We start from the raw sequence: 19,417 nt of genomic DNA on the forward strand, positions 1-19,417 counted from the left end.
CTCAGATCTAGAAACTGCGCACTGGTATGGTTTTGCGCAGAATGTCGGGTAGCAGCGTCAAACGATATAAAAACAGAACTCAACATAATAAAAGAAGCAATTTAGCATAAAATCCAGTAACAACACAGCACGACGGGACATCTTGAGAAACACCCTGACTTAGGCAGCGTCTACACGAGCGCACAAATGCGTCCGTTGTAACGAACGTACTTTGCAGACAAAAATACTATGCACCGCATTCTGCAACTGTGTAGTGTCCTCAGCAACGTCCTCAGCAAAGTACGTTCATTACAACGGACGCATTTTGTGCGCTCGTGTAGACGCTGCCTTAGTCGAGGAGAAACACACGTTCTTTCCATATTATACAGCAGAGTAGCCGTACATTATTGCTCGTTTTGGTGACACCCATGATGTATAATCTTTGAACTAAATTACGACGCACATCGCTTAGTGTATATTAATGGAAGTGTTATATTAGAGACATAGAATACAATATTATATTTTATTATATATATGGCTTAAGCATATTTTTCAAAGTTCTAGAGTTGTTTGTGTGCATATATCAAGAGAATTATAATTACATAAAAACGGTACTTCAATCTACTTCAGCATAAAATTTCCGGATCTTCCGTCACACGTTGCTTAATATTCTCTGAACATCAAGCGCCTCATAAGGTGTTCTGTCCTGCAAGTTTAACAGGTTTTCATGTAAGTATATTGCACAGAGAAGTGTGTGTTTAGTTTCAGCTGAAGAGTTTGAAAAACTTGGAGTCTGAGGAATCTATGCAAGTTATATTTATTCCTACATTTGTTGAAATTACGAATTTAATCCGTGAGCTTTGGGTGATCATTCCATCGCCTTTTCGTTGTGGATTGTTCAGCGTTGTTAGGGGTCATGGTGTCGGCCTACTTTTTGATAGTTTGAATTAATATTTGGTGCCAGAATGTGAAGTATAATACAGATTTTGACAGCATAAAAATTATCCCATAGTGTAATTACTCTTACATTCCACCCTATTGAATAATGTGGCCATTGACCTCATAGAGCAAATTCTATCATTTTTGCCTCAAACAACTGGCGTAGTTTTCGTGTGTGGTAACAGTTTCGGGACTAAATTACCGGTTCATAGTGTGATATTAACTGAGGCTTAGGGTGGACCTAAAGTGGAACCCCCCAGCTATCCTGTTTTGCGATTTAATTGTTCTCACTGTTTTTCGTTTCATAGTCAAATCAGTTTTCAGCATAATTGTAATATCCTAAAGCTGTTTTAGGTAATTTGATTAGTAAATTATAAGAATCGTTACTAATGTGATAGAACATGTTTTATTGATAATCAAGAATAAAAATCGTTACTTAAATGGTAGGATGTGTTTCATTGAGACTGTGTGAGCTTTCTTGATGAGTTCACATGTAACCAAAATATATATTTTTTGTTTCATTTAATACAGTAATTGTTACAGAATATTTGTGTTTTCTGCGTGTTTTAATGTTGATGTAACATCACTGTTACAGTATTTGTTGATTTCCCTTTATAGAAACCATGCTGTTTGCTGTGATTATTCAAAAATGATAAAAGTCTTTTATTCATGATTTTTCAGTTATTTTTTAAAAAACAGAAATTAGTGAAACTGTAATTCCCAACTTCTGTATCACATCCTTTCTTATACAAAGGTTTCACATTTTCAATTTTTAGTTGATCAGAAAAATGCCCAGTTGAGAGTGACAGATTTATTATATGTGCCAAAGCAGTTGTTATTTTAGGATAACATTTTTTAATAACATACTCTGGAATATCATCTATTCCCATTGATTTTTTATTACTCAATCCTTTAATTGTGCCTGCCACTTCCTCTTCAGTAGCTGTCCTGATATGACAGTAGAATCACTCCATAAAAGCAATATGCCAAGATTGTTAAGTGCTAAAAATGCTGCCTTTTATGAGCACTCGCACAGTCACACTGTATTGTTTAAATAGAAGTAGGTTGACATGAAGTTCTTGAATCATTCTTAAAATTTCTCTGCTCCATATGTTCTCTATCTCTTCTATGATGATGTTTGTTCTGTTTACTTTGCCTTTCAAACTTTTCCATGAATGGTGTTCATCATACACAGAATAATTTTTACTTCATGAGCAGAAACTCTGTACATTAAATGCCATTTCACAAAAGTCTAGGAACAGTTATTTTTTTGGAAGAAATGTCATTGCAGATGAAACCAGGATTTATCAGAGAAAGGGGTTAAATAATGGTTATTTTCAGTCTTGTGCGGTGACTTCGGAAATCTTTCTAGCTAGACCGATGTTCTGGTGTGGCTAGAGTTCCTGTTTCACCCATGTGCTCTTCATTAAGCTATGGATCTATACATCCACTCCCCCATACACCTTCATGGCATAGTGATTAATTAGTTAAGCTCTTCATTAAGCATATGATATGTAATGGGTTTCTCATCCAGAGGTGATCCAGTAAACATGACTTCAGTACCCAAATTTGTGGATGCCTGTTATGTTTGAAATCATGTTCATAGGAAATTTATGGTGAAATTTTCCCTGCTGTCTCCTAGCAGAATGGTGCTTAACCTTTAAACGCCGGACTTCGAAATAGTGGTAAGCTTGAGCTGGCCGGAGTTTATTTAAATGTCCGCTGCTGGTGCGCGTTTAAATGTCCGTTCCTGTTAGGCGCTTAATCAATTTTAAGCGTTGTGTTTAAAAATGCTCTATCTAGCTCAATTTTTATGATAAATGGATGGAAATAACTTTGTTTATTTCAGAAAAGAACATAGTGTCGCATATTATAAAGGAAGATTTGAAATTTTTAATACAAAGTGTTGTACTCTATTTTCAATTTTTTGTGTTTTAATTTTGATGCGTACTGCAAAAATGGTTTCCCAGTTCTTCACAGAGTTGTTCTGCATTATAACTTCATTTCTGTTTGTAACACTTGACAAATTTTAGCAGTCTCTGGTGTCATAAAACAGATGGAAGCAATAAAATCATTTGGTCTTCTGCTAGCGCTGCTTACACCCTTCGGATTTTCGAATACTTGACTGAAGGTCAGAAGAATGAAAGAATGGCTATTCAAGAGAAAGCTATAGGGGTCCCCTCTTCAGTGCTAAGATGTTCCGTTAGGGCTGCAAAAGCTTATTGCCCCTTCTATTTGAATGAACAGACAGCTGCATCGTGGCTGAGATACAGAGCGTGATCTCTTTTGTGTGCGTTCGTAGTGAAATCGAATACTGTAGTTTCATTTGAACCTATATATACATCAAGAAGGTAACAACAAAAAAGGTATGTACATCGAATTTTACACTATATTTTTAACATACCTATCTGCAGAATCTGCAACAAAATTACTGGATTGTGGATAAGTTTTGGCATAACTCATACGTATATTTTTATTTGCTGTTGTTCAGTAAGGTATTATTTTAATTCCTCTATTAGGGTTTTACTTAAGTCGGTCTGGTAATTACTACATTTAAAAATAAATATTCAGGACTGTGCATGCGCTTCTACTAGCGGCGTGTGCGCGCGCTTCCACTAGCGGAGTTTAAATGCCTGACTGGCCACAACTGGGTACTTTGGCCACGACGACCTTACTCATGACTGGCACAAACTGGGCACTTCGGCACTTAAAGGTTAATATGCAGTTGATACAGAACAGTGCTTTACACTATTAAACATTATTGCAGTTGGAGGTAGGCTGTTGCTGGCTGGCATATAGAAAGTGATAGAAGCATATACGTAATTTAGCAGGAAGATGCTGAGCTATGTTAACACATTTACAGTGCATATTACTGCAAAATTACAGGTTTATGTGCAGACTTTTAAGTCTGTAAAGTATTTTAACAAACAAACAAGGGATGTCTTTATAATATTGTGTTGTTTCTGTCCAGGTGCTCTGTTCACTGATAACTGTTAGCATTGTAGTTGTACTAGGTGGTTGAAATATGACCGGGACTAATTTTTTTTTTTTTGGTAAACAAGCTGCACTGCGCAGCAGCTGTGCGACCTTGAGAGAGTGAAGCCACAACCTCCACCCTCCCTCCTGTTAGGGTTAGAACCTGTTCAGGCCTGTTTGGAAGTTGCTAGAGTGATGAGTGAACAGAAGGTACCGCGGAGCGTGGAACAACGCATTGTGATCAAATTCCTCGGAGAAAACGTCCCGTCCGCTGAAATTCACCACAGACTCCAACAACAGTATGGGGAAGAGTGTCTCTCACGGACCCATGTGTTTGAGTGGTATAAGTGCTTCAGAGAGGGTAGAGAGCACGTGGAGAATGAACCGAATGATCGTCGGCCGCAAACATCCGTCACTAAGCCAAACATTGATTGTGCAGATGCACTTACTCGTGAGAATAGGCGCATCACTATCAAGGAACTTGGAGCAATGCTGTCCATCAGTGTTGGTAGTGTAGAAGACATCGTGAAATACCACCTGCACTATTGCAAGGTGAATGCACGGTGGGTACCACGCACTTTGACGGACGTGAACAAAATGGTGCGCATGCAATTTGCCAGTGGTCTCCTACAGCAGTTTGAAGACGAAGGTGATGTATTTTTGAAATCTGTAGTGACCACGGATGAAACAAGGGTGCACTACTTCATTCCCGAGTCCCAGCAATCATCACGCGAGTGCCGGCATACCAGTTCTCCCAAACCCAAGTGAGCGCGGAGGAGCCATTCGGCAGGAAAAGTGATGGCAACGTTCTTCTGGGACTGGCAGGGGGTTATCCATGTAGACTTTCTGACAGATGCCAGAACAGTCAATGCAGCTTATTACTCAGACCTCCTGGCAACAGACATGAAGGAAAAGATCTGATCCAAGCAGAAGACATGTGGAAAGCGGGTAGCCTTCCTTCAAGACAGTGCACGCCCCCATATGGCCAAAACAATGGAAACCCTCCAGAAATTGAAATTGAACCTTCTGACACATCCGCCGTACAGTCCCAATTTGGCACCAAGTGATTTCTACCTGTTCGGAAGGCTCAAATCAGACTTGCAAGGCATGCGGTTTGTGGACGACGTGATCCAGAATGTTCGGGAGTGGATACGCTGCCAGCCGCAAAACTTTTTTGAAAAGGGCATCAGGATGCTTCCAGAACGTTGGAAAAAATGTGTTGACTCCGGAGGGGAGTACGTTGAAGACTGACGTGCAAGTAAGTGTTTGGCAATTTTGGTTTAAAATAAAATGAGTCCTGGTCATATTTGAACCACCTTGTATTACCAAACTTTAGGAGGTTGTTGAGATAGTTTAGAGCAGTTTGTCCATTTTACCACTTTTTGACAATTTCAGTGTTTCAGACTTACAATTTGGATTCTTTTGCAAGTTATGCATGTTGGTTTGTTGGAACCTTCATAACATCACAGTACAGAGCTCATACTGCATTCACCGATGATCCTCATTACTTCTGACAGGAACACAGTGTTAACAGCATAACAAGATGGCATGATTTACTATGGCAGAATTTGCCAGTATGCATTTCATGTATGGCATTTGTGGTGGTAGTTTCATTGAGGGAATACCAGTATTAGTATCCAGACTGGAAGCAGTCCAACAGACATGTGCAGTGGTACACCACATTCTGAGGGAAATGGGTGCATTCATGCCACTGGCTTGCACTGGCTGTGGCAGACAGAATGTGCAGATTGAAAAGGAAGTGTTAAATGCTGTACATCCTAATCCATCAACTAGAACTTGCTGAGTCGCATATGAAATCTGACTCAAAGTGCAGTTGGAATACAGTTATGTTCTTTTCACGTGCATCTTGTACAAGGACTACAACCAGGAGACAGTAATCTTTGTCGCCAGCGATGTTGAGGGCTTCTTCATGGAACTGTGCATGAGCCAGACTTTCTGTACTGTGTATTGTGGACTGGTGAGGCAGCATTCGCAAGGAGTGGAGTAAACAATCTTCAACACATACAGGAATAGGCACTGGAGAATCCTCACCCTACTTAACACTCTTCATTTCAACAAAATTTTATTGACAGTATCTGGGCTGTAATCATAGATGATAGCCTAACTGGACCACACATGATACAAGATCATCGTGGTGGAATCTGGTATGCTGATATCCTTGAAAGGGCACTCTCTCTTTCATCAGAGGATATACCCATGTGGGAACTGCCCACATTCAAGCAAATGTGACAGCACGAGTATCATTGCTTAGCAACAGTGAGTAAACAGCTGTTGCTAGGCAAAGCCTATAACAATACGGACAGTGACATGTTTTCTATATGCCCGACACAGAAAGTATAAGAAGCTTAAACTTGGCAGCAGTCAGGCATATGACTGTTCAAGTGACTAGACTTCCGTGGTAGCGAATACAACTAGAAATAGGGCATAATCTGCTGTACTGAGCCTGGATTGTCAGGGGCCTTGTATATATTATACATCGAAATAGGAATTAAGATTAAATTTGTAAATACTGACAGTGGACTTACTGATATGGACTATGACTGACAAATGACAGACCCAACCTCTCATCAGAGAGGGCGCCCCAAATGGACAGGACATTAACTTTCATATAAGGAAAAGAAAAAAGATCTTGTCATGAACCCAAGCTGGGGCTCAACACCAAGACAGACAGACTGAATGTCAGTCACAGTTTGACTTGGACTTAGACTTTTAAGTTTACACCCCCATGTGGAGGCGGGATAGAATACCTCCACCGTGACCCTGCGAGTCGTAGGAGGCGACTAAAAGGGAAGTCTCAGATCTGAGATAGTAAAATATGGTCGCGAGTCCCAAGGGACTCGGACCCAATAAAGACTGCGTTGGCAAGGGCCAGTAGCATATACAAAAGACAGATCCATCCTATCATCAGAGAGGGCATCCCACAAAAACAAGATCGTAAATGCCAAACAGTAATAAATATCTGGTCATGAGCCTCAGTTGGGGCTCGACACCAAGACCTACTGACTGACTGTCAACCACAATGTGACTTGGACTTGGAAGTTTACAGTTCTACAATTCTAGTTCAGTATTGCGATTCAATACAACTTTCAAGGTGTTACAGAGTTCACTATTATTATTATTCTTCTTCAATTCTTCCAACTCAAGTTCGCCTGTGTATACTATGCAACTGTAATAAATATTATAGCACAGTACAACAAGTGGTTGTCTCTTCATATAGTGACATCCCACATTGGTGACCCCAACAATACAACACGAATAATGGACAGTGGTTGAATAGAAGACCTGCAAGAGTATGTAACACAGATGGAGAATTTACAAGGCAAACTACATGCCAGACGAGGACAGGAAGACCAAATAGAAGAAAAACGACACAATTCCAGTATTACAAACAGACCAGTACCAACTGAGACACCAAGAATTGCCGTGGGGCTTCCACCGGTTTGGGCCAACAGACAAGCAGTTTGCTTCACTCAAGCCGAAGCACAGTTCACTTTGGCCGGTATCAGTAGCGAGCAGACGAAGTTCTGCTACGTGATCTCGCAGTTGGACCAACGTTACCCCTCGGAAGTAGAGAACATTATCACTTCTCCGCTGAAACGCGACCCATACACAACGCTGAGAACGGCAGTGGTAAGGCGGCTATCCCCCTCGAAAGAGAATCGCATCCGCGAGCTCCTTACACTAGAAGACATGGGCGACCACACCTTTCCCTTCCCAGTTTCTAAGACACCTCAGAAGCCTCACCCCAGACCTGCCAGATGACTTACTCTGCAGCATCTGGTCCACCCGACTACCTTCTCGTATAAGGTCCGTCCTCACAGGCCAACCCGAGAACAACTTGGACACCACAGCCCGCAGCGTGGATCGCATTATAGAAGCCACACCCCAGCAGACACTCGCGAGCATAGCGCCACCCCACGTGAAGAATGATACTCGGAAGTATGTAGATCTTCGATGCCAAGTGGAAACACTGAGCGCCGAGCTGGAACACATTCTTTCTAACTCCAGGGCTCCCCGCTCTAACTCCAGGAACCGCCACTCGGCCAGCAGATCACCCTCACGAGAACGTTATACCCACTGTCTGCTGGTACCATCCCCGCTACAGAGCCCGGGCACAAAAGTGTAAGCAACCTTTCTCCTACCGCCAGAAGGAAAACTAACAGCGGACATCAACGGGGGCACATGTCTGCACCCCAAACAACGGCCGCCTCTTCGTCACGGATAGGATCAGTAAACGGCGATTCCTAGTAGACACAGGTTCAGACCTATGCATGTATCCCCGCGGGCCCATCCCACGGCACAGGGAACGTGTCTACTACGACTTCACGTGGCCCACGGCACCACAGTCCACACCTATGGATGGCTGCCTCTTAGCCTGAACCTGGGACTATGTCGGAATTTCATGTGGCGATTCATAGTGGCCGACGTTAATCAGCCACTCATCAGAGCCGACTTCCTCTCTCATTTCGGCCCACTGGTGGACTGCCGAAACAACCGCCTGCTGGTCGGACTCGCGTCGTCTTCCCCGGCATGACCAGCCAACTCGCTGATTCCCAGCGTCAAGACCATCAGTAGCGGCATACCAGTCGACAGCCTCCTCGCCAAATTCCCGGACCTCACCCGCTCAGCCAGAACCCAGGGCAAAGTGGACCACAACACTGTCCATCACATCCGAACTATACCTGGCCCACCAGTCACCTGCCGACCCCGGCGACTGGCACTGGACCAACTCGCTATCGCCAAAACCGAGTTCGACACCATGTTACGGGATGTCAGAGCTCGCCGCTCAGAGAGTTCCTGGTCTTCTGCGCTACACATTGTACCCAAGAAGGACAACGGTTGGCGTCCCTGTGGCGACTACAGAGGTTTAAACGCCCGGACCATCCCCAACCGCTACCCCGTCCGTCATATCCATGACTACTCCCAGCAGCGTTTCAATTGTTCCGTCTTCTCCAAGATCGACCTGGCGAGAGCCTACAATCAAATTCCCGTCCATCTCGAAGACATACAGAAGACTGCCATCACCACTCCATTCGTCCTATTCAAGTCCCCCTTCGTGTCCTTCAGCCTGCGCAACGCTGCACAGACCTTCCAGCGCTTCATGGACGACGTTCTGCGGGGACTCGGCTTCTGTTTCCCCAACCTGGATAATATCCTCATCTTCTCCCGATCTCTTGAGGAACACAAGCAACACCTACGGGCACTCTTCGACCGACTGCAGAAGTATGAGATCCTCGTCAACCCGGAAGTTTACAGAGAGAGAGTTCACCCGTGTGGAGGCGGGGTCGAATACCTCCGCCGTGACCCTGCAAGTCGTAGGAGGGACAAAAAGGGAAGTCCCAAATCTGAGACAGTAAAATACAGTCGCGAGTTCCAAGGGACTCGGACCCGAGAAAGACTGCGCTGGCAAGAGCCAGTATCACGTAAAAAAGACAGACCCATCCTCTCTGATGAGAGGACGCCCCACAAAAAAACAAAACCGTAACGTTCAACAGTAATATGGGGCTCGACACCAAGACTTACTGACTGAACGTCAGTCGCAATGTGAATTGGACTTGGAAGTTTACAGTTCTACAATTCCAGTTCAGTGTTGCGTTTCAATACAACGTTCAAGGTATTACAGAGTTCACTATTATTACTATTCTTCAATTCTTCAAACTCAAGTTCATCTGTGTATACTGTACAACTGTAATAAATATTATAGAACAGTTCAACAAGTGGTTGTCTCTTCATATAGTGACATCCCACACCCGTTAACATTGGTGAGGGAATTTGGTTTCAGCATGATGATGCATCTTGCCACTCTTTGTGCCAAGTGCATAATCAGGTGAACAACCATCTTCCAGGCACATAGATCATTCTTGGTATCCAGTTGTCTGGGGCCATTCTCCTGATCTGAACCTACTTGATTTTCTCTTACGGAAGTGCATCAGAGAAAACAGTCACACTGCAGGAAGCACAAGGTCACAATGGCCTGATATTTGCCTCCCAGTAGCTGTGACAAACAGGCAGGTGTCAACATAGAAACTGGTTTGTGCCGGGGACTCCCTTTTAATAATCTTAGGAGGTGGCTAAACATAACTCTACAAGAGTGATGAATTGAACAGCAATTGATTTACATATTCTCCAAATTACCCGCAACCTCCCAAAATTTTGTCATAGGTCTTTGAATCACATATTGTGACATGTTGCGCAACGAAGGACCCCTACGTCCCCAGCGGCCCGTGGCGGTAACGTAGCGCTCGCGTAATAGGCGAGTCATCACCCCGCCACTCCCCGCGGTGACGTCACGAGCGGAGCCGAAGTTAGCCGAGCCCCCGCAACCTGGTAGCTATGCAACGCGAGTCAACAGCGGTGACGTAACAGGATGACGCGCCACTCATTACGCAGCAGGCAAGCACTGCGGCTATATAAGTGAACTGCACAGCAGCTACTAGTCAGTTGTAACGGAACAGTCGCCGAGTCGAGTTGTAATGTGACAGCCGCCGAGTTAAGTAGTAGTCGAGTGAGTGTGTTATCAACAGTTCTCCAGTCAGCCGACTACAGTTGGAGTATAGCACCCGTCGCGGAAAGAAGAACCAGACATGTGTGTGATTGTGTAATTGGGAGTGTGTGATACAGTGATACATAGCTCCCCTACTGTAAACGTGTAGACTACTGAAGGCAAAGTGAACTGATTTGCGCATAGGGTTATAAATCGTGAAACCCCGCAACAGTGGTAACAGATTAATGCGATTAGGGTTATAAAGTGTGAAACCCCGCAACTGTAATAATTAATTGTAGCCGTTACTTGTAGGTTGTTGAATAAACCAATTAACAATCTCTACGGCGTCTTCAGTACCCAGCAACACGTCACAATATCATATGTTCGGCTACACCAAATAAATGTCGTGAAAGCATATGGAAGACAGTATCTTCAGTTGTGCTGTATTTGTTTAGCGTGTAACATTGTTTAATGCAACAGTTCATGGAAAATACTTTCAGTGTGTCCTGCAATGTTTCATTGAAACTTGCTATGAAATTGTAAATAATAACTCTTATGTGTATGATATTTTCGCTCTGTATTTGTGGGAGAAGCCACATTGGGTAGTAAGCATCAGTTGCATGAAAGTGTCTTACAGCAGAGGCTGCAGCGTGCATGTAAAATTCATACACATTGTCATATGGGTAATTATTTTGGAGTGCAAGTCTGCTGCAGAAAATTAAATTTGTTTTGCAGGTTATGATTCCGTTACTTGTAGGGGCCATTTGCCAGTTGCAGCTTGTACTCACGTTTATTTGTTAAAAACACGCAGTAGTGACATGGTAGAAAATGTTGACTGATGTTTGATGAGAAACAAAATAAAATGTTTGGTTGATATTGTCATGTTATGTCATATTTATGTGGTTGCATCATTTTGAAGTTCATGGATTTTACGTTTTCTGTCACAGTGTTTTTGGAGGAGTACAAAAATAGTGTGAGAGAATTGTTAAAAGTGTTTCACTATGTATATGTAATAAAAGCAATAGAGGATGATATGCTGGTCTAGAAACCCGAAATTAATGGCTGTGGAGATTCGTTGTGCTCACTGGGCAACACCCTCTGTCCACTAAAGTTGCCACTAACTTCAGCGACAAGCGGCCTCCGTAGTCTAGAGGTAACGTTCCCACCTCATTACTCGCAGTACGCGGGTTCAAATACCTGGCAGAGGTCGTCGAATTTTTAAGGGCAGAAAAATTCAGGGAACAAGTCCTCCAGGAGGGACTTTAAGCCGTGGGTCCCTTGTCGTAGCTTTACGGCACGTAAAAGAACCTCATATCTCCAAAGGAGGTCACTGAGCCAAATTAACGAATGTTTCCCGCCCAACAGCAGTCTCTAATACCTCTGGTAGATGGGGGAAGCATTATAGATACCTTTCAGCTAGTAGAGCCGGTCTCGCTGGCTGGGCGGGACTGATGGCAAGCACCAGTACCGGTAAGATATAGAGACTGGTAGAAATCATAGAGGGAAGCACAATGGACCAATACAGGTCTCAGTGCATGGGGAAACCCACCCTTTCCAATAACTAACTAACTTCAGCGACAAGTGGTCATCACTTGGTCAGTATAGTTCACTTGCGGACTCAAGCAGCGGAGAGGATGATATTGAATTGAATTGAATTTATTTACATTCTATAAATCCTAAGCAGGTTAGTACCTTTGGATACAGAACAAGTCAAAAGGTTACATACATAAGTACAGGCAATTTTAGCTTAAAAATTAATATAACTTAATTTTACATCATTCTCTATTTACATTGAAGTATTCATCTAAAGAGTAGAAGGAATGAGCATGTAGATAATTCTTTAACTCTGATTTAAACTTTTTAGTATCATTGCCCAAGTTTTTAATACTTTGTGGCAGATTGTTGAACACTTTTATGCCAGTAAAGTAGACTCCTTTTTGATATACTGATAAAGTTGATGAGGGTAGGTGGAAGTTATATTTTTGTCTAGTATTCATGTTATAGACATCAGAATTTAATTTGAATTTATCTTTGTTGTAAACAACAAATAAGAGAAGCGATAATATGTATTGCGATTGAAGAGGTAGAATTTTTAATTTCTTAAATAATTCTCTACATGAATCTCTACTTCTACATCCTGTAATGATTCTAATTATATTCTTTTGTATTTTAAAAATTATTACACTATGTGAAGAGTTCCCCCAAAATATTAATCCATAGTTCATAATAGAATGAAAGTAGGCATGGTAAACCATCTTCAATGTTTCCTGTGACATAAAAGGCTTAATTGATCTCATCGCATAGCAAGCTGCATTTAATTTAGGTATAATTTGTTCAATATGTATTTTCCAAGACAGTGTACTGTCTACATGTATTCCAAGGAATTTTGTATCAAGTACTTTACAGATTAATTTGTTGGCATAACTGATGTCCAGATCAATTTGGTGGTTGTTTTTAGTTGTGAATGATATGTAATGGGTTTTATCAAAATTTAATGAGAGTAAATTGGCTTCGAACCATCTGTTTAAGGCTTCAAATACAATATTTATGTCATTTTTAAAGTTTTCAAATTTAGAGTTCTTAAATATTATACTAGTGTCATCTGCATATAGAATTGGTTTAGATTTATTGTTGATGGTTTTAGATAGATCATTTATGTAGAGAAGAAAAAGTAAGGGACCTAAAATTGATCCTTGTGGAACACCGTGCTTTATAATTCCCCAGTTTGAAAATGCATTATGACTGGAGTTTTTATTATTTATTTCAACTCTTTGATACCTGTTTTTGAGGTATGATTTGATCCATTCATTAGCTTTGCCAGTTATTCCATAGAAATTTAATTTCGATAGTAAGATATCATGATTAACACAATCGAAAGCTTTTGCTAGATCACAGAAAATCCCTCCCACAATTAATCTGTCATTGAGAGCACTTAAAATATCGTTAGTTAGTTCATAGGTTGCTTTTTCTGTTGTTAGGTCTTTCCTAAATCCAAATTGCTCTTTGACTAATATGTTGTTAGAATTTAAGTGTTCAAGTAGTCTATTATACATAACTTTTTCAAAGACTTTTGAGAATGAAGTCAATATGGATATTGGTCTGTAATTAGAGATGCATTTTCTCTCTCCTTTTTTAAAAAGTGGTTTCATTACAGCGTATTTTAAGCGTTGAGGAAAAGTACCTGATGATAAAGATTTATTACATAGATGATTCAAGGGTGAACTGATGTAAACAGAGCTTGCTTTAAGTAATTTGGTAGAGATTTCATCATATCCATGTGAATTTTTGGGCTTAAGGGATTTAATAATGTTTTCAATTTCCTTCCTTGTTGAGAATTTGAGATTGATATTTGGAAATGAATTGTTAAAGGCACGAGACAGATAGTATATTGGATTATTATTATTATTATTATTATTATTATTATTATTATTGGAATATGTTTTCTCAGCTAATGAAAGGAAATATTCATTAAATGCACTTGCGATAGCTTGTGGATTGTTAGTGGACTTCCCTTCAATATTCAAACTTTGTACGTCTTCATTAACAGATTTCTTTCCTGATTCAACTTTCACAATATCCCAGGTGGTTTTAATTTTATTGTTTGATTTTAGAATTTGGCTGTTATAGTTATTCTGTTTGGCTTCTTTAATGACTTTTGACAAAATTTTACAGTACATTTTGTAGTGACTTTTTAGTCTTGGATCATTACTGTCCCTACTGGCCAAATATAGTTGTCTTTTGTGTTTACATGAAGTTTTTATTCCAATTGTTATCCAGGTGGATTTGTTTTTATTTTCATTTTTGACTATTTTTAAGGGAAAGGTTGAATAAAAGATCCTCAAGTATGTGTTCAGAAAGCAATTAAATTTAGAATCAATATTATTGCTGTCAAATACATTGTCCCATGATTCATTACTTAATTTTGTGACAAAATCTGCCATCGTATGCTTGTTGATTTTCCTTACTGTTTGATATTGTTGATTACTGGGCTGAAGGTGGCTTTGTTGTAACATTAAATGTCGTTTTATTGTTTCAGCCAGTTATTGTATGAGTCAAAAAACAGAAAAGCCAGTACTGTCAGGTCAGCGCATAAAGACCAGAAAAAGAGGTGAGTTAATGATATTTTTATTGGATGTATATAAGCAATATATATTGTTCTTGCACTGTGCAATCATTATAGAACTTCCTCCAAGTTGAACTGCTCAGACAGTGGCCCCCCACACTGCATCCTTCAGTGATCTATTGTGCTTCCCCTTGGATTAGCCCCTTATTAATCCTACACTTTTAAGAAAGTGTAGGACCCAGCTTATGGGGAAGTCACAAAAGTCACTTGGTTGCATAAAAAACTGACCCAAGTGACGGAATCTTAAATAAGCTATGGCCTCACAATCACACAGGATGTGTGTGGCTGATTCGTTTTCTTGTAGGCACCTTTCACAAGTTGGGTTATCTGTCAATCCCAACTTGAATAGGTGTCCTTTTAGGTGGCAGTGTCCAGTAAGTAATCCTACCACCCGTCTTAGGTGGTCTCTGTTTAAGCTCAACAGATCCTTTGTTCTTCTGGCAGAGGGTCCTGATATAAAACCCTTTGCCTCTTTGAGTCCAATTATGGATTCCCAGTATTGTTTTATGATTTCTATCAGTCCAGTCCCTGATCGCTTTTTTTTGGCAGCTCCAATTGAGATGCTGCAAACTGGTTCAGGTAAGTGATTTTGTGTGTACCAAGTGCTTTAATTGCATCTTGACTGACTGATAGGATATAGATGTTCCTATTTCTATAGTTCCTATCTAAATTCTCAACTGCGCATGCCTTAATGGCATACACCTCTGCCTGGAATACTGTTGTGTACTGACCAAGGCTGAAAGTATACTTCTGCCTCGTTCCATCACAATACACCGCAGCTCCAGTGCCTTTATTTGTCTTGGAACCATCTGTATACCAGATTAGTCCCCACTTTCTATCAGTTTGAAACCCCTCTTTCCATTCAATTCTATGAGGAAATCTGATCACGAAGGGTCTATCATAAACATGTTTTGGTAGCATTTTATCAGATCCCATCCGTAGGATGTGTTCTTCTTTCATGTCCCAAGTCATGTATGCTTGTCCAGAACCTTTGGATTTAGGTCTCCATTGATCATTGCAACGTAATCTGTAATTTCCTAACTTGGCCTCTGCTTCCATCTGCAAATGCAGTGGAGGGAGTCCTAGTAGGATTTCCATTGCAGCAGTTGGAGCTGTCCTCATTGCTCCCGTAATTCCCAAGCAGGATGTCCTTTGCAGTTTGCTAAGTTCTGCCTGACCTGTTTTGAGTTTATGGCTGATTATGGGTCTTACCACTGCAGTGTATATCCAATATACCACCCTTGGTCTCCGTCCCCAAGTCTTCCCAAATGTGCCTCTGCATGTCCAGAAGGCCTAATAGGTCGTATTAACACATTAAGGATGGTCACATGATATAATGCTTTTCACTTTTAAACATGGCAGATCCGTCACATGATATGATTTTAGGACACGTTAGGTTGCAAGGTTGTAAGCTAGCTTATGTGCCTTGTGAGACGCGTAGTGATGGTGACTCAGACAGTGGCAGTGACAGGGGCAACAAAGAATTGTGGCCACAGACAGTAAAAGTGACAGTAGCTCTGACAAAAATGCAGTTAGCAACATTGCGGGGACAGCAAAAAATCACAAAAATCTAAACTCTGATTCAAAATTGAAATACAAAGTATTTCTGATGAATGTGGAAAAGGCTTGGGCTACAGAGCAGATGGTGGCGGCAGAACCAGAGTCAGACACAGACTTAGTGTGACTGGGCCCATCAACTCCCACCATATGCAGGCCTCATGTGGACCCCCCAGGGCGACTCTCGGGCGATATGCGGAAACATATCCTCGTGAAAATTGTGAAGAGTGAACATTCGAAGGGGAAGCATCCTTCTAGGCAATGCCGTGTTTGCACAGTTCACAAAAAAAGGAGTATGACTCTCTACATTGCAAGTTTTGTATAATGCCACTTCACAAAAGGAATGTTTCCAGAAATATCATACTCTTAAGCACCTCTAGGAGCATTGGTAAGTGTTCTCCAAAAATTTTAGTTCATAAAATTAATTAGATTTTATTTTAATCTGAAATTGAACAGTGCACAAGTTAGGATAGTAGGTTTAATAATGCCGGTCCCCAGGGTAATTTAAATATTTAAATTTCTGGTGCGCCAAGTGTTAATAGCCTTATCTAGCTGTTTTTTTTTCATGTCAGCCCCTTGTCTAATGTTAATCCAAGGTACAGTCAACTCTCGATTATCCGGGCTAATGGTGGGGATGGAAGTCACGGTTAATCGAAAACCCGGTTAAGCCAAATTTTATTATACGGGCTGGACGACTGTGAAGGGTCGGAGTTCGAGTCCCGGTAGGGTCAAGAATTTTAACTTCTCCAAATCGTCCAGACCGGCTCTGGGGTCCATCCAACCTCCTATCCAATGGGTACCGGGGGCTCTTTCCCCGGGGGTAAAGCGGCCGGGGCGTGAAGCTGACCACTCACCTCCAACTAGTGCCGAGGTCAAGAAAATTTGGATCTATACATCCACTCCCCCACACGCCTTAATGGCGTAGGGCTTAATTCGTTGAGCAGAGGAACAACTTTACCTTTTACCTTTTAATACCTTCATAATACTATAGACCTACCTGTATTTAAATTTATTCATCCTCATTTCTATGTCATCTCATGGCCTATTTAATACTTTCTTTACATTACACTCAGTATGAATTAGTTATTTCAATCACTGTTCAACAACATCCAGCACTTTTTACGGTCACACTTAACACTTAAAATAATTTAATACTGTCTTTTGCTTTTTCGCGGCATTTTCCTTTTTACGGATATCCGTACGAAGCCTACGTAATATTAGCTTGTCACTTAATAAACTGTCCTCTTCACTCTCAAGATAGTCTAGTAAGGATTCCAAATGATTAAGCGCAGCACCATGTGATACTTTCTTACTGGCAACACTGTCCACCTCTTCCTCATTCTCACTTTCTTCCCGCTCTTCTGGCTGCACCCCCATTGAAGTTACGATTTCGTCACTGCTTAACATTTCGAAGCCCGGTTCACACGAGTCACAGTTAAACCACTCTCTTATATTTTCCTCGTTGACTTCTTCACCACCATGAACTTGGTTAGCCACTTTTGTCAATTTTATGGCTATCTCATTTTCACTGAATCCAGTGAATCCATGGATTTCGTCATCTTCATTAGTGATGAAAGGCATCAGTTTCTTCCATGAATTTTTCAATACAGATGGCTTTACTGTATCCCACGCTGTTGAAATCTCGTATATGGCATCTAATACTGAAAAGGACTTCCAGAAACACGTCAGATCATTGCCTTCATCGATGTACTTTTGTAGCAAATTTGATCTGTAGATTCTCTTCATACTTGAGATAACTCCTTGATCCATTGGTTGGATAAGTGCGGTAACATTAGCGGGAAAATATTTCACAAAAATATTTCCATCATCTGACCTCAGGAGACTTTCGTTAGGATGTGAGGGCGCATTGTCAATGAGGAGCACAGCTTTCTCAGGTAGGCCTTGGGATTTTAGATGGTCACGAACTTGAGGCACGAATTTAAAATCAAACCATTCTTTAAATATCGCTCTATTCATCCAAGCTACTTTCTGGTTAAAATAATGGATAGGCAGACTTGAAGCTACTGTTCCTTTAAAAGAGCGTGGTCTTTTCGCTTTGCCGATAACTACTGGTATTAGTTTGTGTGTTCCTGATGCATTAGAACAGCACAAGACTGTCAATCTCTCCTTACTGGATTTGTGACCTGGAGCCTGTCTTTCATTTTGAAATGCCAATGTTCTGGTTGGCAAGCATTTCCAATAAAGACCCGTTTCATCGGCATTATAGATTTGTTCTGGCAGCAGATTTTCACTTTTCACAAAACTATCAAAATTGGTGCAAAATTGATCTGATGCTGACAAGTCCCCTGACAATTTCTCACCTTGAATACTGATTTCTCGTATTCCATGACGCTGCTTGAAACGTGTTAGCCAACCGGAAGAAGCGTCAAAACTCCCTTCTAGTTCAAGTGCTTCGAAAAAATATTTAGCTTGTTTAGCACAAACTGGTCCTGTTATTGTTGTTCCCTGTGCCCTTAGTTGATTAAACCAGGTCAGCATCGCTTTGTCGAGATCATCGTATGTTGATTTCTTCATGGTTTTTCTCTTCTTCATTCCGCTTGAATTAGAAGACGAAGCAAAGGAAATTAACTCATTCTTTTGTTTTTTCAAATCACGAACAGTTTGTTCTCCAATACCGTATTGCATTGCTAATTGTTTAACTACAGCTCCTTTTTCCAGCTGATTGATAATTTCAAGTTTCTGTTGAATACTTAACACAACACGCTTCCTTTTAAACCCCGACATTTTGCTAACGCACTTGAAGATCTATATTAAGAAACTGATACTTACTTTCACAATGCACTCTCACACTGAGATGGTACCGTTAAATAACCTGGGGCGGTGTATTTGTCCTTGAAACTTTCCAAAAATTCTTGCATTCTTTCACCCCCACCCTAGAACATTGTGTTCGCATAACGGGACGAAATAATGCAGAGCTCGGTTCACACTAGTGCGAAAATAGTGTTAAACTCACCATGTGAAACAAAAGTGAATGAATATTAAACAACATATAAACTTAAAAAAAAAAAAGCCCCGGTTAAGCCGCGAACCGGTTAATCCGCCCCCGGATAATCGAGAGTTGACTGTACTTGACTTCACTGGATAGCCGGATCACTTTACTGAAGAGTATAGGTTCTTTGAGCCCCTTCATATTCCTCTTCCTAGTAAAGGGTACAATCACAGTCTTGTTTAAGTCCATGATTTATTTCAACCGTCTTCCAGTGCATACACTCATCTATCTCCTCCTCTCACTCGCACTACATGTTTCGGCACAAAAATGCCATCTTCAGGTGCTTATTCGATTTACGCTAAACTAGTTCATTGCATGCCTTGTCGTC

General features: G+C 41.1%; 1 protein-coding gene across 2 annotated transcripts in view; it reads left to right on the forward strand.

The window, feature by feature from the left end:
* Positions 1-601: 601 nt before the first annotated feature.
* The window catches only part of LOC111866257 (protein krasavietz), a 52,999-nt gene continuing 34,183 nt past the window's right edge, over positions 602-19,417 (forward strand). For both annotated transcript variants that reach the window (XM_023855035.2, XM_023855036.2), the window contains exons 1-2: positions 602-708; positions 14,436-14,507. In XM_023855035.2, coding sequence (XP_023710803.1) covers positions 14,447-14,507 — 61 coding nt within the window. In that variant the 5' untranslated portion in view covers positions 602-708; positions 14,436-14,446. The remainder of the gene's footprint in view (positions 709-14,435; positions 14,508-19,417) is intronic.

This window comes from Cryptotermes secundus, unplaced genomic scaffold, assembly GCF_002891405.2.
Source record: "Cryptotermes secundus unplaced genomic scaffold, Csec_1.0 scaffold940, whole genome shotgun sequence".
NCBI lineage: Eukaryota > Metazoa > Arthropoda > Insecta > Blattodea > Kalotermitidae > Cryptotermes > Cryptotermes secundus.